The following is a 19,685-nucleotide window of genomic DNA, read 5'->3' as shown; positions in this document are numbered from 1 at the left end:
GTCTCACTCTGCATAGAGAAGGGTAACAATGAAATAGATCTGAGGGGAGGGATGGAGGGGGACTTCGCCTTGTGTGACTTTGCTGGAGCTGGCTACTAAACGGCTTTCGTTCCCAAAACGTGCTCTGCTGCATCCCCTGCGCCTGCTCGAGGGGAGCTAGTCAGCCTGTGCAGCAGCTGTGGGACCCGTTTGCCTTTCTGGGAAGGCAGATGGTGGCTGGGCTGGTTGGATCCTCTCTCTGGATGTCTGAGATATGGAGTTGCAGAGATGGAGCGGCCTTTGCTGAAAGGAGATCACCTGTGGGCACTGTGTGTGGAGGTGCAGAGCAGGCAGAGGCCCCATGCTCCAACCTGCCTCGCCGTGCAGCGTGTGTGTGCGTGGTGCTGCCGGGCCGTGCTCCGTCCTGAGAGCACACTGCCAAAATGCAGCGTGTCCTCAAACCAAGCTGCCTGGGGAAGGTGTGGCATGGACGGGCTGCTCTAATGCAGGGTACAGCCTGCCCCTCGCCTAGCTCAGCCCTGCAGTGTGGCAGTGAGAGCTGGGGCTGCAAGGCCGTGCTCTCCTGCTGCTCTGTAGCCCATACAATTGTAAATCCGGTTGAAGTCTGGTAAATGTTTTGTGTGAGCTGAATGCACGCCCTGGGACTTGGGCGGGCTCTGAGGTGGAACTGCTTCAGCGCAGCCCCAACACAGGGGGGTGGCCCTCAGCAAAGGCAGTGCTATGAGATTGTTTCCTGCTGCTTGTGTCGGTACCCTAATGCGTGTGTGAGGAAGCAGCACGTTGGTTTTTCCGTCGTAACGTTCATTAAAAATCAAGATCCAAATGCACACGGAATCAATCGGCAGCAAGTAGCTCTAGCAGAAATCCCCAGGAAGGTGGGAGCCTGCTGAGGGTCATCCTGGGGGCACAGCAGTCACATCTCTGTCTGCTCTCAGTGTCGGGCCAGCTGTTGGCTACCCATGCTTATTGCAGCAGCGAGGTGTGAGGGTTGCCACTGGCTGCATGTCATTGGCTGACAGCTGGATGCTCGCAGCTTTGGACCTCCAGTTTGCTGGACTGTGATGCAATGAACTGGACTGCAAATTGCAGCCACACTGTGGAGTGAAGTAGAGAGGACCTGGCCACCAAGCAGTTGCTCTCTGAGCGTGTTTTAGCTTGCAGCCTGGCATGGGTCAAACAGCCACGTGCCTGGCAGGGAGCGTGCTGTGTGTGCCTCTGCCTCTTTCTGTCAGGAGGGCTCCAGCCTGTGTTTGGTAATCTGTGGCTGGAGTGGCCCTCAGCACCTGACACCTGCCGGGCCAGTATGGGTATGATGAGATGAGGGGAGGTGTGGGATGGCTCCAGGCCGGTGCCAATGACCCAGCCTGAAGCTGGGGCTCCTGAGGGCTCATCCAGGGTGCCTGTGGGCTCGGGCTGCTGCCCCTCCCGCTGTCAGCGCCTCGTGCTCTGGAGCACAAGCTGCTGGGAGTTTTGCTGAGGAAGTGTGGAATAGATGGGACAGTGAGGTGGGTTGAGAACTGGCTGACTGGCAGAGCTCAGAGGGTTGTGATCAGTGGCACAGAGTCCAGTTGGAGGTCTGTTTTTAGCAGTGCTCCTCAGGGTCAGTGTTGGATCCAGTCTTGTTCAATGTCTTCATCAGTGACCTTGGTGAGGGGATAACAGCCACTCTCAGCAAGTTTGCTGATGATATGAGGTTGGGAGGAAAGGCTGGCACACCAGAAGGCTGTGCTGCCATTCAGTGAGACTTGGACAGGCTGGAGAGTTGAGCAGAGAGGAACCAGATGAGCTTTAATAAGAGCAAGTATAGAGTATTGCACCTAGGGAGGAATAACCACGTGCACCAGTACAGCTGGGGGATGAGCTGCTGGAGGGGAGCACTGTGGAGAGGGACCTGGGGGTCCTGGTAGAAATAGGTTGGCCATGAGCCAGCAGTGTGCTCTGGTGGCCAAGGCAGCCAGTGGCATCCTGGGGTGCCTTAAAAAGAGCGTGGCCAGCAAGTCAAGGGGGGTGATCCTCCCCCTCTGCTCTACCTGATGAGGCCTCACCTGGTGTACTGTGTCCAGTTCTGGGCTCCTCGGTACAAAAAAGACAGGGATCTCCTAGAGAGAGTCCAGCAGAGGACCACAAAGATATTAAAGAGCCTGGAGCATCCCTCCTATGAGGAAAGGCTGAGTGACCTGGGTCTGTTCAGCCTTGAGAAAAGAATACTCAGAGAGGATCTGATCAATGCCTATTAATATCCAGGGTGCAGGAGGCAAAGGGACGGGGCCAGACTTTTCTAAGTGGTGCATGGGCAAGGGGAAATGGCCACAAACTGAAGCATACAAAGTTCCGCACGAACGTGCGTAAGAACTTCTTCACAGTAAGGGTGACAGAGCACTGGGATGGGCTGCCCAGAGAGGTTGTGGAGTCTCCTTCTCTGAGGATGTTCAAGACCTGCCTGGACGCCCACCTGTGCAACATGGTCTGGGGAGCCTGCTTTGGCAGGGATGTTGGACTTGATGATTTATAGAGGTTGCTTCCAGCCCCTACAATTCTGTGATTCTGTTTTTCTGAGCAAGCCGCAAGTTGAAGATATCAGTGACAGCCTTAAAGAGAGCCCTTTCTTCAAGGGCTGCTGTGAGACTGGGATAAGCCCTGAGGAGCTGGCATCCAGCTGTCTCACTGGGCCTGTTGCTCATGCTGCTTGTTGGCTCGGGGTGACGGTGGCACTTGTGGGACGCTGGCGGTGGGAGATGCGAGCAAGGAGTGCCAAGGCACATCTGCCACCTTGCTTTTGGCAGGAGCCATCTCCCAAATAAGAACAAGAAGTTTCTGCTTATTTGTTTACTTGCTGTGCAGTCTTTGCATTTTTCCCCTGTTCCTCGAGGCACATAAGCAGCGCACTGTGCACATGTGACAGAGCAGCCCACAAACTCCCTTTGTGACTTCTTTCTTTCACGGAGGAGAAATGCATTCAGGAAAAGCAGGGCCCTGACGACAAGAATCAAGCGTTTCTAAATATGGACATCCCTTTTTGGACTAAAAAGTCTTTTCTGTACCACGCATATTTCCCCTGTTAATCATTTCCTTTTGTTCCTCGCAAACTTTGGTCCTCCGATGTTATGGAAGGAATTACAGCTGCTGTGTTTGTAAACTTTCCTTTACGTTCTGGTAGCTGGTTTGTATCTTTGTGGATCTGCTGAGTTGTTTCTTTTGCATTGTGATCAGAAAGGTCAGCACTCTGGTTACTCACCCTTTTCTTTTTTTTTTTTTTAAAAAGAAGCAGTCATATTTAGCCTCAGCCTGTCTTGAAATATTGGGGATTTCACAGGCCAGTGATCTTCTCATGGTCCCATTCACCGCTTTTGTGTTGGACTAATTGCCTTGATAAAGGCGGAGCTGGGGATGGTGAAGTGCTTCTCCTCCAAGGTGAAATGTGAGAGGGAAGGGGGAAATATTCAGATGTTCACTAGCAGCTGGGTAAGCTGAATGCATCAGAAATCAGCCAGAGCTCAGACAAAGTAGGGGATTAGGAGTCTGGGGTGGGAGGAAGGCTGGACATCTGGAAGCCTGCTGTGCTGGGGGCGGCTCGGCTGGCCACTGGGCACAGCTATTGTTGGGCTGCTCTGAAACCAGTTACTGGTGTTGTGTGTACAGCAGCCCCTCCCCACCAGAGTTCCCTGCATTTAATGAGAAAGCCATGACCGACACAATCGACGTGCTGGAAGCTCACCCTCAGGAAGCAGCAGGGCTGTGCTTGGCTCTGCTGGCCCTGCTTGTGCTGAGCGCTGCCACTGGCCCTGGGCAGAAGCAGCGGCACCAGCACCAGCTGGCACCTCGTGTGGGCTTCCATTCACAGCATCAAGTGCCCCACGTTGGGGGGGCCATGTTCAAGCCTAACTCCTGGCTCTGCCCAGAGCAGGGGACTGGGGCAGGTTGGAGGTTGTCATTCTTTTATTTGGTGATGAAATGGGAATTAAAAAAATGGTTTTGAAAGCAAAATATTGGAAAAGGAATTCATGTGAACAGAAATAGCCAGATAGCGGCTCGACTATTTTGCTTTTGCTTTGCTTGTTTGTTTACCTCATTTTGTTGTTGTTTTTTTTCCTTCCAAAAGTCATCTCTGTTCATGCATCTTAGCCAGTTGTGAGAATGTTCCTCCATTCACCTCCTTCACCTCCGGCGTTTTGCTTTGCCCCTGCTTTCATCCTGCCTGCACTTTGTAGTGAGCCATGGTGCGTGCAGGTGTGAGAGCACACAGCACCTTCACCCGGTGCCTTGCTCTGCCCTAGCTGCAGGGCACGGTGGAGCACTGGGGCCACAAACGGCTGTGCTGGGGATGCTCCTGTGGCTGGGATGCTGCCTTCCCCTTGTCTCAGCCTCAGAGGAGAGCCTAAAGCCTCCGAAAATAATAAGCTTATAAGGTAGTAAATCTCAGTAATGAGAAAAACAGAAGACTGCATCTGCTCAATATGATGGTGCTGCGTATGATCTGGTGAACAGCCGCCGGAATCAGCCACCCCTCATTGCAGGGGCTACAGCTGAAATGCTGCATTTCCTGGCAGGAGCAGCAGCTTTCACAGGGTGCTCCATAGCAAATGGAGAAGATGGGGAGACGTGTTCTTCTCCATTGTGTCTTCAGAGACTGCAAAATGAGACACAGGGGACAGCAGGCACATGGGGAGGAGCGAGTTGCATGGGGCTGCGTTCCTGTCCCAGGTCTGCTCTGTGGGGTCCCCCTGTGCCCAGGGCTGCTGGCTGCCCTTGGTTAAGTCAGGTTTGTGAAATGGAGAGAGGAGAGAAGAGTTGAGGGGAAGTGATCTGCATGTAGTGTGTAATGCTTTTATGAATTGGGTCTTTAATAATTTACATTGCCAGTTTAATACTTTGAATACAAATTATCTCACCCATATGCTGTGCTGACAAACATAAAAATGGAGTAATCAAAGCTGTAATAGCACACAGCAAAAAGACATAAAATGCCACTAGAAGGCTTAGGATAAATTATTGCATGCACACACTAGCTCTATGGCTCCCTGGTGCCAATGGATGCGTTGCAGTTTTTTCCTCAGACTTTGCATTCAGGCTCAAGGACTGGTGCAGTACCAGGTGTGCCACGTGCAGTTCTGTTAGCTGGGCAGCACTGAACAAAGAGGAGGAGAGGGAATGGCTCAGACCTTGATAAACACTGCAATTTAAATTCTGCTCTGGCATTCCACGGGCTGAGAAGGAAATATAGTCCCGATATTTGCAGGGAGCCCCTTCCTCCTCCAGCAGGGTTGTTTGCATACATGATAAGCAGCAGTGTTGGCTTGCCATCTTCAGGCGACTGTCTCGAATTGCGCAGCATCCCGAGCAGCCCTGAACATCCCGGGCAGCCCAGGACCTGCTGCACCCATGCCAGGTGCCTGGCCACGGCTCCTGCCTGCATCCTGGCTGGGGATGGGCTGTGAGTGCTGCGTCCCACCGGGTTCCCAGAGGGCTGGCTGCAGCCTGGCACCAGAAGAGCCCGGGCAATGGGCAGCATTATGCTGGGGGAGCTGTGAGTTTTGTACTGTTCCCCTCCTGTCTTCGCTCCTGCTTCTAACGCTGAGCTCTGGGGGCTGGAGGAGGGGAAAGAGGCCAGGCTGCCCCTGGGCTGAGGTTAGGGCTGACAGAAGGCTTCCTGGGTGCTGCCAGCAGCACCATGCCATGGTTTCAGCTGTGTAGCATCCTTTTGGTGAGCACCTGCTGGCATAAGGGCACAGAGCCGTGCAGCAGGATGAGCAGGAGTGCAGAGAGCTGTGCTTATGGGGATGAGCCGCGTTTGTGGATGGCAGTAGATTGTGTACCTTGGCTTGTGGCAAAGGCTGTGCTCTTACATACTGGTCTGTTTGCTGGTGCCACATCACAGAGATGTCACCGTGCGGGCTAATCTTATGTAGAAAGAGCTGTTTAAGTCTCACATTTGCATACGCTGAATTTCTCAGCTATCAGGGTTACTCCATGCAGTAATCCATCCTGCGCTTCTAATGTGATCAGTGAGAAATGAGGCTTCTTCCCAAATAAATCACCATCAGCTGTGCTCTGGCTGTGCCCCAGCCTTTCCTGCAGGCAAAGGACCCAGCCCCGCGTAGTGAGGGCTCACGCTGCCCACGAGTGGATGCACATCCACTTCCCTAACGTGGGGCCTGCCTCGGGCTGTCTGTGCTGCGAGTGCTGGTGGCAGAGCGCATCCACATCCCTCACGTGGGCGCAGGCGCAGGCTGTGTGTGCCAGGTGTGCTGGCAGTGGGGTGCAGGGTTGGGGGTACCCAGCTCTTCCCCTGGGGATGTGTGGGCAGTGGGAGGTGCAGGTGTCAGCCAGCTCTCTGGAAGAGCTCATCCCATCAACAGATCGTCTGGAGAACGTGGCCTTGCCTGATCCTTCAGCTCTGCACATAGATCGGCTGGATCAGGGCCATGATGAGAAATATCACTGTATTCATCCAAGAGATGAGTTTTCTGCATAAAAGCTTTGATATGACTCATAGAGCATAACATCTATTTCTGCACGCAAGGTAAATATTTCCCACTCTGAATGTCAAAGCAGTGCAGTTTCTTGTGACACCCTCCACTTGTTTAAGTCTGGGGATGACAGTAATGCCTGCCCGTCCCTCCCCAGATTCCCCAACTCTTACCTCCCATGCCCCGCTGCCACACAGCTGGCCTACCATCAGTGACTGCCCCAAGTTTTTCTTTGCAGAGGAAGAAACACAAAGCACCTGGATGCAGCCCTGCCAGGGAAGGCAGGGAGGAAATACGTAACGTTTAACCCCGACAGATGATGATTTCACAGTGATCCGCCTGCCATGGCTGCAGGACCTGTTGCTGTGCCCTACAGAGACTACTGGTGGCCGGAGGTCCCAAGCGAGGAGCCCGGGAGCTTTGCTTTATTACAACTTAGCAGAGTCCTGTCCACTTTTGCTGTTCTGGAGAGGCTGAGGAGGTTTGCTCCCTTAGGAGAGGCACAACCAAGCGCAGCCCAATGATGCCCACAGTGTTGCCAGGGTTGCCAGCCAAGTCTCCCACCATAGCATGGGTTCTGCAGCCTGGTTTGGCTGTACATGCCGTCTCTTTTGCTGTCTTCATCTCTTTTTTTTTTTTTTTTTGTTTCCCTTCTTTAAAGGACTCTGCATCTGAGGCTGCTGCACTGTGATGGCAGCATTATTGTTTGCAATGATTTCTATTTCCATAGCTCCAGAAGAGACCAGAGCCCTGCTGGGCTGAGTGCTGCACGCACCATGACAAAGAGACAGTCCCGGTGCCAAACAACTTGCAGTCTTCTCCTTAATGTAAGGAATGTGAAATTAAGATCACTATAGCAACACCCTGCTCACATTGCATATATAGAAACGCCTTGTCAGTCTTTATATATATACAAATGTAAGACATACACAAACTCTAAATATCCCTGGCAACTTTCTCCTGCTGTGGAGGTGATGTCTGGGTTACAGCCCTCTGCCCTGCTCCCTAGGAGCTGTGCCCCCACACGGGATCTGCCTCCTGCCCAGGTGCCAGGAGCTGCCCCTCCATGCAGTGTGACATGGGGCAGTGCTGCCCACCAGAGTTTTGTTTTTGGTGTGCCAAATCTGTAAGACTTCACAGCTAGATTTGAAGCTCCAAGTTTGCTTCCTTCAGGCAGAGTTTCATGGGTGTGGAGTGAACCTGAGACATGCAAGTCTCTCCCTTTTCTCCTCTTCCCATCTCCCTTTTCTAAAGCCCTGTTAAATGAAATTTCACACCTGCTATGAAGCCTGGCTCTGGATTCTGTGTGGCTGCATAAAGCTGAGGCCAGGGTGCCTGTGGCAGAGCAGAGCAGCAGGATGCAGACACTGGCAGCTCAGAGCCTCTTTGCTTGTCTGTAAAGCCACAAGAATTCAAGCATGACTTTCATCTTGCTGTAAAGGTAAGTGCAGCTACTGATCAAGGTGAGCTTTTCCACTGAAAGAAACCCAAAGGAGGCAGCTGTCCCAGGTGGGAGACGTGTGGGATGCCCACAAGGAGCAGGAGATGAGTCCCCAGCAGTGTTGGGGCTGGGGGCTTCTCTGGGCATGGCCTGGCTGCGGTGGGCAGGAGCACTGCTGGTTGGTTTAATGCTGACCTGCAGAGCTGCAGAAACACTGCTGGGCTTTGCACGGAGCTGGTGTGGTGTGGGAGGTTTCCTGATGGAGATTCCATGAGGAGGGCACTGGGAGCACCGAGGTCCGGGAGGTCACTGACCAAAACGTGGCCAGCGGAGAAATGGAAAAGGCGCTCGGCCGCCTCTGGCTGTGCCGGCAGTCCTGCAGGGCTCTGGCTGTGCTGGGGCCTCTGGTGACGCACTCTGTTTCTCCTGACCTCTGCATTTCCATCAGCTGTTTTAGCGAGTCTGGCACCAGGAATGCAATCAGGGCCCTGCACTCCTATTTATGCTTTCACCCAGCAATTTGCAGCAGGCTGTAGAGCACTCTGCTCGTAATTGACAGCAGAAAGCAATACACTTCATAAGAGGAAACGTCTCCACCAGTGGCTGGATCCGTGCAGGCTATTTCCTATAATGAGGATGAAGAAAAGAGGCTTTTGCGAGCAGCTGCAGGTAGCAGAGCCCCTTGCTGTGGGTGCAGTGGTGCTGCTTGTTGTGCAATTAAGAGCCAGCCGAATAGAGCCCCCCCAGCATACCAATGGCCACGGTGAGAAGCTTGGAGCTGGGTGCCTGTGGTGCTGCAGTGTCCCTGCTCCTGTCACCTCTGCAGCAAGGGAGTGTGCGGGGCAAGGCTCCCTTTGGGCCTCCTTGCTTCAGTCTCTCCCCTCTTGTTTCTCCCCTCCCAGAAATGAGCGTGGCAATTTCAGCCTTGGCTTTGTACCAGTGGAAGAGGGAGGATGTTGTCTAGAGTAATGGTGCATCAGGCTGGGTGAGCAGGCACAGGGAGCCTGGCTGGCCTCACTGCTCTGTGGGGCTGGGGAAGGTGCTGGGGCTGCAGCTTTGTGCTGCACAAGGCAGTGGGGCAAGAGAAATGCCTGCAGTTGGGGGGTACCCAAGGTTTCCCTGTCCTGTCTCCCCGTGAAGCCTCTTTTATTGCCCCTTGGCAACATGAGACATGTGCCCATGTCTCTTTTATTGGGGTTGAAGCACAGCCAGGGTACGAGATTAAGTCTTTGTTCTGAATGCAGCTGGAGGAGAACCAGGTGAGACCTTGGTGTGCCCAACAGTTGCCCCTCCAGCTCCCCCTGAACAGGACAGGATACCAGGCTAAGGTAGGAGGCCTTAGAAGGAAGAAATGGCAGAGGAGCCGGGGAGGAGGGGGCTGACAGTCATGGGGCAAGCCACCCTGCAGCATCCCTGTGGGCACCAGTGCTGGGGCTGTGCGAGCAGCAGCATCCCTGCTGCAAAAGGGACAGGAAAGTGAGCGATGGAAAGGAGCTGCCAGAAATCTCAATGGGAACAATATCAAGTGCTCTCTCTATTAAATTCTTCATTTTTAATATTTTCCTCTTGTTGCTCAGGAAGTCTCAGTGCCATGAGCAAGCCCTGTCCACAGCCAGCCCCATGCAGCCACTTGTCCAGGTGCTGCATTTGGGCTCAGATGTGAGGAGGATGCCTGCTCTTTCTGCGCTCCTGCTAAAGGCAGATCCTGACAACAAGCAGGGCCGCTGTGCCACTCTCCAGGGACAGGCTGCCATGGGCAGGCTTTCCTTTTTCTTTGTTTATTGTCCTCTGAGGAGCACTGAGCACCTTAAACGACTTGTCTGCTGTAGGGCAAATGTAGAAGGAACAATTTTCTTGCTCAGAAACTAAAGCTCTGGGCCACTCCTCACCCAGATGATGAGCGATGAGATGAGTGGGAGAGGTGCTCCCATTTGAGATTTTGGGTGGGATACAACATCGTTCACAAAGCCATTGCATTCCAGTGCTAGAGGAGCACAGCTGGACCTGCTGAAGGCAGCAGGGTGCTCACAGCATGCCCCCATTCAGGCTGTGACCCTGCAATCAGGACAAGGTTTGGGTCACTGAAACACTGCATGCTCTTTACATGTGTCAGAAGCACTGGGGTTATTTGCCAGTGGAGCCACACAAACTGTGTGCATAACAGCCTTTTCCTTTATGGTTTGATGCATGCACTTTGCAGAGCGCCCTGATGGCAGGTTATGAGCTCCTGCCTAGAGAAGCTGTGGGGCTCCATCCCTAGAGGTGCCCAAGGCCAGGCCCCTCTGCAGCTGTCCCTCCTAAAAACCATTTCTGGAGTCAAAAGGTGACGAGCTGCACAGAGCCAGCTAAGAGATGTGGGTGCGTCCTGCCACTGAGCTCAGCCAAAAGGACGGGCAAAATTGGCCCTAACTACACCAAGCAGCACAGCGTATTTGTGGAGAGCAGCCATTATCTTCGTGTATTTGATAAAAGTGAATGGTCTCTTTTACACTGACAAAAATCAGTGCAGCAGTCAGCCCATCTCTGTACAGGGGAAAGAATCCTTCATTTATAAGCGATTCATTAAGTAGCATTAAAGCTGTCTCTGAAGACAAAATAATCTTTTTAAAGAGGACTCACGGTACCGAGAAGGAAGATTAATGCCTCAACTATCTTTCAATTATGCAAGCTTTCATTTGTTGCCATACACCTGGTTAACTCTTCCTGAGCTGAGCACGGCGGGGAAGGTGGAGAGGAAGGCAGCCCTGTGTGCACCAGGTGCGTTCTGCTCCATCTTCCTCTCGGTGTGTGTGTGTGCCATGTGTGCTTTGGGAACCACGGAGTTCTGCTTGCTGATCCTCATTTGATCTCCTTCTCCTGTGATCACATTCGCAGCTCTTGCACAATCAAATGAGCCTGAATATTTTTATTTCGGCACGATTTATGTCAGAGGTTCTGGCAAAGCGTAATTAGGAAGGTCTTATTGATCCATCCACCTTCCTTTCTTTCCTTTCACTGGTTCCTGGCGCACCAGCTTCATCTTAATTGAAACTGTGAAGAGTCCATTTAGCAGGAAGGTAGGAGGAAACAGCCCGAGAGCGATCCATCTCAATTGCTCCACCGATGAAAACAGTTGCTCACTCCATCTATCATAATTTCTGCTGAGTGTCACAGGAGATGTGTTGCTGTAACGGTGCAGATGCGCCCAGCAGAGCTGCGCAAAGCTGCTCACCAGGGCTCTGTGCTGGGGAACAGACGGCTTGGTGCAGTTCTGTTTTGCACCAAAAGAAGTCACCAGGTGAAAAAAACATCTCTTACTTCATTATTTTAAAGCTGCACCGCTACTAAATAAATATGTATGTACATATGTATACATGTAACATGAGTGAGGCCAAAGACTTTCTCGGGCAGCATCGATGCTCCCATGGGTGCTCTTGCCCAGGACATTCCCCATAAAGCATAAAGCTGCTTTGCAGCTGTGGGGAGCAGTGGGTTTGTGGCACTCTGCATCCCCCCACCAAGTCACTCAGCAACTGCACATTGGCACCATAGGGCAGGACCCCATGGGGCAGCCGGCTCAATGGGGGGCTGGGGCAGCACAGGCGGGTTGGATGCTGGCAGGAGATGGTCAGTCTGGTGTGGGTTTGCTGGGACTCTTGAAAGCCTCCCAGCTGGAGGAGAGGAGATGGCATCACACACATCTGTTGAAAACGCAGCTTTGCCCTTGACTTCAGCCAGAAATCCTTAGTTTCACCACCCAGCAAGCCCAAGGCACCTGCATTCGAGCCGAGGTCCTTGGAAATCACAGCCCAGCTCTCCATGTCCAAAGCACGTCTGGAAGTGCCTTAAAGTGGTGAAAACAGCACAGACCAGACCACTTGGAAGTTGAGAGCTGATGAAAGGACGTTTCTGTGGGAGCTGCACCATACTGCAGGTGGGTCATGGGCACGGACACAAAAGGCTGTAGAGAAAGATGTTTGGTATAGATAGAACATATTTGCAAAATTGTATAGAATTCAGTGGGTTCACCCAAGGGATAGGAAAGGACAGAACAGGATAGGACAGAACAGAATAGAATAGTTCAGAAGGAAGGAACCTTTCATGAGTCCAATTGCCTTTCATTTGTTGCTATACACGTGGATTAAGTCTTCCCGAGCTGACAAAGTCACAGGATATCAGTGAGGGTGTTAGCCAAATGGCTCACGAACACTGCCTCGCTCGGGCCAACATCCCTCTCCCTGGGAAGCCCGTCCGACGGCGCGGTGCAGCCGCGGCTCACCGCATCCCCGCTAACACCTGCTTTCTGGCTTTACTTTCTAAGCCGAGCTTAGAGCCGAGCCGAGAACGGATGCGGCCGCGGGACGGCAGCGGCGAGAGGCACGCGTTCGCAGAACGAACCCGACGGCGGAGACTGGCTCTCCCGCTCACGGTGGGATGGAGCAAAACCGAGCCCCCACGTCAGGGAGGCGGGGGCCGCCCCTGTCCCCGGCCGCACGGCACGACGCGGACCGCGGCCGGCGGAGCAGCGAGCGGGGCGGTGCCGGCCCCCACCTCCCCGCCGCCCGCTCCGGACCTCCGGGCGCATCCCGCCGCCGCCGCGCGGTGTCGCCGTCGGACAGCGCTGCCGCCCGCCCCGGCCCCACTCCGGCCCCCCCGCCCCGCCCCGGGCCGGGCCGCGGCACCGCCCGGGGGAGGGGGCGGCGGGAGCCCCCCGAGCCGCGGCGAGGAGGAGCGGGCGGCGGCGGCCGGAGCGGCCCCGGCCAGGCCGGGCGGAGCGCGCATGGAGCGGCCGGGGAGCAACGGGAGCTGCTCGGGCTGCCGGCTGGAGGGGGGTCCGGCGGCGCGAGCGGCCAGCGGCTTGGCGGCCGTGCTGATCGTCACCATCGTGGTGGACGTGCTGGGCAACGCGCTGGTCATCCTCTCGGTGCTGAGGAACAAGAAGCTCCGCAACGCCGGTGAGCGCGGGCGGGCGGGGGGCGGCGGGCGGAGCGGCACCGTGCCCGGGGCTCCGCCGCCCCGCGGGATGGGCTCCGGCCCCGCACGGCGGCGCTGCCCCTCCGGGCGCGGGGCGGTGCGGGACGGGCGGCGCGCACGGGCGCTGGGCGGTGGGGCCGCCCGCCGCTCCCCGCCGGCCTCGAGGTGCTGCCCGGGCTGCTCGGACTCACTGTCTTTTTTTTTTTTTTTTGTCTTTTTTTTTCCCCCCCACGTCGCATTTTTTTTTTCTTTTTTTTTTTTTTTCTTCTTTTTTTTCTTTTGATTCTCCAACTTCTTCGAAGTTTTGTCTCCCAGAGACAGCTGCAAATAAAGGAGCCCGTCCTCCGGTCGCGATCCAGGTAAAGCCCTCATCGGTTTCAAGGAGAAGAGAGCCGGGAAGGAGCAGGGGAAGCAGGCGGCGGTAGCGGGTCCTCTCAGGCAGCGGTGCGGAGGGGCAGCTCCCGCTGCACGCCCAGCTGCTGCTCCGCCAAACGCCGGCTGCGACGTCCCCGCCGTGCGCCCAGCGGGTGCTTCGTAAAGCTGCTGAGCTTCGGGTGACCGAGTGGCAGCAGAGCGGAGCTTGTGCGCGGTGCTTTGAGAGGCTGCTCTGAAGCTTTGCGCGTTGGCTCGCGTAATGAGTTAATCTAGGGAAGTGATAACGGTGATGCTGCTGTTAACCCTTTTAAAGAGAATTGTATGTTTGGAGGGCGTCCTCCTTTTTGCCTTCGAAGTTGTGTCGTTTGAGGATATAGGTACATAAATGGCTCTTAGGGGAGCTGCACGGTGCTGCTAAGGGTACATTGACTGCTTTTATAGCCAGACACATCGAATGACCTTTACTTTTATGGCTTGTTAAATGGTTTGGATGAAATGTCTCCAGTATTTATAACAAGAGAAAGTTAAAAGCATTCTGGAGATGCTGATCTCTGTATCTTCTGTAGATGTGGAGTTGCTCAATAGAGCTCCGTACAAGTAGGGGCTGTACCAGTAGCAGATGGGACAACATCTGATGAATCCTGGCAGTGCAGTGTGGCTGCTGGCTGGGGCAGGGCAGGGGGCAGCAGCCCTGCCACTGGGTCGCTGTGTTTTCTCTGGCACAAGGAAGGAGCCCCGTGGTATCCACGGTACGTAGACACGCATTACATTTGCCATTGTCTTCAGCTTTGTTTCAAAACGTGAGCGGTGTGAGCTTGTGGGTGGTGGGAAGGATAAACGGAGCCCCCAGACAGCTGGTGGTTCGTTGTCAGCTTGGGAAGTGGAACGAGTGGATCGAGAACTATCAGCTGCTTTCATTGCCTTTCATTCTGTCTGCTCACACACATTGCATGTTGTGACACTGTCTCCCCTGTGAGCTAAGTTAATGTTACTGCAAAAGCGAAGACTGACTTTGCATGATATTGGAGATATTCTCAAAATTTCCTCCTGCGTAGCAGCCTGAGGTCTGCTCTCTGAGAAACCCCTGGGAGCCACGGTTGAGGGCAGCACAGGCGAAGCCCTCATTAGTCGTCCTGGGTGGATGCTGTGCACAGAGCCTGAGGTGCTCACTTCAGAGCAGCAGCTGGTGTCAGGAGCCCTGTCCTGCTTTGGTGGTGTGGGTGTGTTGGGGACAACACTGGAGGAGCTCAGCAGCAGGGGAGGGTGCTGGTTGGGCAGGTAGTGGTGGTCTGAAGTTCATTAAGGTAACGCATCCAAGCACCACCTGATTGTCATCTTGTTTGGCTAGGATTGTGTGTGTGAAGGATGCTCGCACAGCATCACACAGCAGCAGCAGCAGCAGCAGGAGCAGTTCCTGCTGCCCCTTGGCCCCTGGGCAGCACAGGGAGCAGGGCTGGGCATGGTGTGGCATCTGGTTGGAAGTCCTTTGAGCAAAGGCTTTTCATGCTCCTGTTGAACCTACACTAAGTGAAGCAATAGATGAAAAGGATGCCAGTGTAAATGTGGCAGCTCTTGCCAAATCCTGGTTGCACTCAGCCCTGTTGCTGGAACAGGCTTATAGGGGATCCAGAAAGAGAACAGCTGCAGTGTTGTCCACTTGGAGCCAGGGCTGTACCCACGCCGAGCTGGACCAGACTGAGCTGTGAAGCTGGCACTGCGCAGTATGGGATCGCTGTCGTGGGGATGGGGCTTTGGTCCTGGTCTTCTCTGCAGGACGTGGCACAGTGCAGCGGGCTTGTGCCTGATTGCCAGCAGTGTCTGCCTGGCCACAGTGTTGCCCACCACTGGATGAGTGCAGAAGGTGATGGCTGTGGGCAGAGGGGACCCAGACTCATGGAGAGCTCTGGGCTTCCCCAGTAGTGGTTGGTTCAGCCTTTACTTCCCTGGAGTAACACCCAGACACCCATGTGTGTGTGGAGCTGCTCATGTAGCCAGGGAGCTTCAAACAGGATCACAGGCTTTGGTCTGCGTGTTCGTGGTGCAGGACACTGAGAAGGCTGAGGCAAAGGGCATGCATGAGGCAGAGCTCTGCTCCTCTGGCAGGAGAGGTGTCCATGTGCCTTTATGGAGGCAGATGAGGAGGAGTGAACTTTTCTGGCAGCTGAAAGCCTTAAAACTGTCCAGGAGAAACCACTGCCTCTGTTTTCCCTGTGGGAAGGAGAACGTGTCAGATGGGTGGTGATACTCCCCACGTTATTGCTAGATGGAGCTCAGAGGGCTGAGCATATCTTCAGACCCATGTGGGAAATAGCAAGTGCATTACATGGCATGTGCAGACACACGGCCAAGTGGGAGCTGCTGCATATCTGAGCGTGCAGGTTGTCATTTGCGGGTCCTTGTAGCTTTACTAATGTGAAAACTCTGCTAAGAAATAGCCAACATTTTAAAAGAATTAGCCTGCTCTTTGGGCAGAGGCTCTGGCTGTACACTTCCGCAGCCCTCCTGAACTTTGTGCAAACAGAGACACGCAGCCAAAATGTGCATTCTCTGAAAACCTCCTGCAGCCTGGAGCTTCCCCGCAGAAAGCTGCTCTGCTGCCCTGTGGCTCCTGTTCCTTGGTAGAGACGTTGTCTGTTCGTGGAGCTGAGCCTTCGTGGGGCACTCAGCGTGGGTGTAACTCCACCAAGGCCCCGGGGCTCTGCCTGCATCCCGTCCCCTCGCGGCACACACACGCAGTGCTTGTGCTGTGCGGGGGGTTCTGTGGCAGGCTGTCACACCAGCCCAAGTCAAGTGCCACGCACAAGTCTGTGCGCGTTATGTCAGCACGGTTACCTTTGTCAGCCAAATGCGTCGTCTCAGAGGAGCCCTCAGATGGGTCTGACAGGCCCTCCTCCCGCAGAGCTGTGCTGACCAGCACCCATTGCGTTTCCATCTCCCGTCCTGTGCTGCTTGCTCTGCCCTTTGCCTACCGTGCGGGCCGCAGCCGGGGTTATCAGCCCGCGCTTCCTGGGTCAGCCCTTATCCGCCTGAGAATGTTGGCATGGCGTGAGCGTTTGTGTTTGAGTGGGCTTGTATTTATTGTTCCAGGACCTCCGGAACTTCCACACTACCCTGCGACGTTTCTCTGCTTTCTTTTACAAAGGTCGTTCATAGGGATTTGGGGAGCTCCCTTGCGTGGCCCCACTTCAAGTTCTGCTGACCTGAACGATGTACGGTAGTGTTGAATACTTTTCCCACTTCTGGAGTTGAGAGAACTTGGTTCTGACTGAAACGTAGATAAGTCGTTCATGTCTGCAAATGTAAAGAGAAATGCTTCTGCTTTACACTGGCTGTACAGTTTTACCGTCAGCCTGTTGTGTTGACAGATGGCTGCTTTTTTTCCTGACATACCTGTAGCCATTATTTCTTGTCATACTGTTTAGCTTCCTTTACAAAATGTGTTATTTCCAGCTATTAATTGTGTAGTGGATTTTCTATTTATTACTTATTTATTTCTTCATTTGGCTCCTGTCCTGATCCTTATTTTAAGCAAAGTAAATTTTTTTGAATGTGGCATTGCTCTTTTTGGAAGAAGGAGAGCTCTGCTGAAGTTGAACATCTTTGAACATCTCTTTGAACATCTCCCATTGAACACTGCCACATTTGTTTTTATTTAGGTGTTTTGGTTCAGTTATTTTTGTGCCTGGTTGGTTGTGGTTTGGGTAAATTGACCTTTTGGAGGCATCGTGTTGGACCATGTTCTGTTTTCGTATCTCATATGCATTTGGGAGCTGTGACTTGTTTCCTCCCAGGAATCCTGCAGGATTTCCTTGTCCTAGAAAGCTGCCAAGTCCGTGTAGGTGTTTTGAGAGTATTTTTTTATTCTTTTCTTTTTAGCACCACAAACCCTCCAGCATCTGCTACAAGCCTGAGATGACTAATTTCTCTCTGTACATCATAGACAGCTGCTCATCTGTTCTGCCAGTTTGTGGCGCAGCTCCCACCATGGGCACTGATCTCTCCTGGCCCACTTAGACACAGGGCTCTGTCAGGGGACTGCAGCTCCCTGCTGGGCTCTGCATGAGAGAAATGCTGCTGGTCAGCTCTTTTTCTCGCTTCAGCAAGGCTGTAGCAAACAGCAGGCTGTGGGGCAGCGCAGTGTTCCCCAGTTTGCCCAATGGGCTCCAGAAGCAATGGGGTGGGCGTGCTGTGGGGAGGTGGTGGTCCGTCCTGGGGCAGTGGTCTGGCCGGAGCCTCCTGGGCACGTTGTCCTGGCTCTGGGCCACGAGCAGCAGCAGTCCCTGCAGGCGTTCCTGGGCTAAGTACTTGTGCAGTTGTGGATAGAGGTTTTAGGCTTCTTCTAGCTGAGTGAGGACCCTTCTCTCAGTGCCTCCTGGCAGCCTGACAGCACCAGCACCTCCTGCCTTGCAGCCCTGGCTCCTGCATCGCTCTGCCCACGCTCTGCGTGCTTCTCTGCCACATGGTGTGGTGCTGGCTGGGAGGAGAGGTGTGCAGCAGGGCCCAGGGTGGGCTCCTCATCCTCCTGCACAGAGTGTCCAGCATGCGACAAGGCAAAACCAGAATATGCTGGGTGAGCAACTGGCTGATGGGTCAGGTTCAAAGTGTCACAGTAAATGGAGTTCCATCAAGCTGGAGGCTGGTCGGTAGCAGGATTCCCCAGGGCAGTTCTCTTTATTGTCTTCTTGACTTGAATGTAGAATTAGAAGATGTTCTGAGTAAGTTTGCTGATGTCGAGTGCAGAGGGGCTTCTGGAGTGATCCAGGCAGACAAGAGAGCTAGGCAATCACTGGTTGTATTCAGTTTAACAAGAGCAATACTGGATGCTGTGCCTGGGAGGGAGCAGCCCTGGCTGAACATACAGCACAGGGGATGGGACGCTGCAGAGGGAGCTGGGGGTCTTGGCCAACAGCAAGGGGAATGTGAAGGGGCTGTGGGGAGGCCGTATGGCGACCCAGCTCCTCACAGGGAGGCCCTGCTGTGACACAGTGTTCTCAGGACAGGCTCTGTGTGGGGCAGGACGTGCCCACAGCACAGTATGCGTGCTCCAGATGAGCTGTGCAACCTGGTGCTGCAGGTCTCTACACACCGCGCTCGGATTAGTTACAGTGAAGTTCCTCTCATTAGGAGATCCGCATCAGACTCATCTGCATCCTCTGGGGGCTCTGCTTTGCCTTTTAGTCTGGGAGGTCACAAAGAAAGCTTGTTTCTGTGTGGTGTCAGGAAGAGGGAAGGTGGGCATACGTGCTCTGTTTGCTTTTTTTTTTTGCTGTTTTTTTTTTTTTTCCCATTTGCTTTGCATTTTGTTTGCTTTTCTTTCTCCACTCCGGATGGGTAGTGTTCAATCCCATCCAGAGGCTGTGGCAGAGCGCAGCAGGAGGACAGGGCCGTGCCCTGGGCTGGGGGTGAGGAGGGGAATGCTGTGCAGGCTCCTGTACAGCCCCACAGTGATGGCACCGCTCTGTGCTTTCTGACATTCAGCCATTCTTGTTCCTGAGCATTGGAAGTTTGGGTTTAACCAGAGAGTCTGAGACCGTCCGCTCGGTGTCTTCTGCAGAGCCCTGAGGTCTGGGTGTGTTAAATGATCTTAGCACCACCTTTGGGCACGGTTCCCCGGTTGCACTGGCTTAAGGGTGGCCGGACACCCCGGAGCTTGCTGATGGGTGCTGGGCAGCCAGCCCCGATCCACCCATGGCTCAGCAGGGCTGTCAGCACACTCTGCTCACTGCAGGACAGCTATGGTGACCATGGCACAAGTCTGGGTGGGCATCAAAATGCCGAGCAATGCTTCCTGCTGCAGCCTGCCCAGTCTTCCTGCAGGACGATCAGATGGGAGCCGGGCAGCAGCCTGCGGGAGTGCCGGGTGAAGGGTTTGTGTGCAAGGAAACCAGGGAGTCAAACTGTTTTGCCTTGCTTAATTGGGACAATTAGCTAACTAGCTAATGAGAGGAGCCTTCCTGGTGTGTCTTTACCCTCGGAAACTGTTAATTAAAATCTTGGTAAATCCCAGCCTAGACAAAGCCTCTGCGATTAGTGTAGGAGCAAGAAGTAACCGGTGGCTGAACAGCAGCATTGTGTCCCTCAGCACAGGCACTGCCTTCTCCGCCTTCTCTGCGGAGTCTTTAAAATAATACATTCGCTTTGGAATAAATTATACAGAAATGGAAGTGGAGCAGCGGGCAACAACAAGTAGGTCTTACAAAGAGAGAGACTATTTCTGCCTTCCCGCGGTGGCATCTGTCCTTCCTTATTTACATTTTGACTGCAGTTCTCTCCTATCCGCTTCCTTTTTTGAGTCATTTTTTTCCCCGGAGTAAGGCTGCAGATCTTCTGGTGGATTATTAACCTTACAAAGCAGTTTGCAGCTGCTGGGGTGCTCTCACTGTGTCGATGAGCCAGTCCTTCACCAAGTTCTTACCTTCAAAAGAGATGCTGTTGTCCGTTTGCTCTGA

The 19,685-nt window shown here is 53.9% G+C and overlaps 1 protein-coding gene across 1 annotated transcript in view; it reads left to right on the top strand.

Moving 5' to 3' along the window:
* The first annotated feature begins 12,667 nt into the window (after positions 1-12,667).
* Positions 12,668-19,685, top strand: part of GPR50 (G protein-coupled receptor 50) — a 28,753-nt gene continuing 21,735 nt past the window's right edge. The window contains exon 1 of the mRNA XM_048959938.1: positions 12,668-12,842. Within this exon, the coding sequence (XP_048815895.1) occupies positions 12,668-12,842 (175 nt within the window). The remainder of the gene's footprint in view (positions 12,843-19,685) is intronic.

Source organism: Lagopus muta, chromosome 13, assembly GCF_023343835.1.
Source record: "Lagopus muta isolate bLagMut1 chromosome 13, bLagMut1 primary, whole genome shotgun sequence".
NCBI classification, from domain to species: domain Eukaryota; kingdom Metazoa; phylum Chordata; class Aves; order Galliformes; family Phasianidae; genus Lagopus; species Lagopus muta.
Note: the sequence above shows the minus strand (reverse complement) of the source record. Positions and strands in the feature narration are given on the sequence as shown.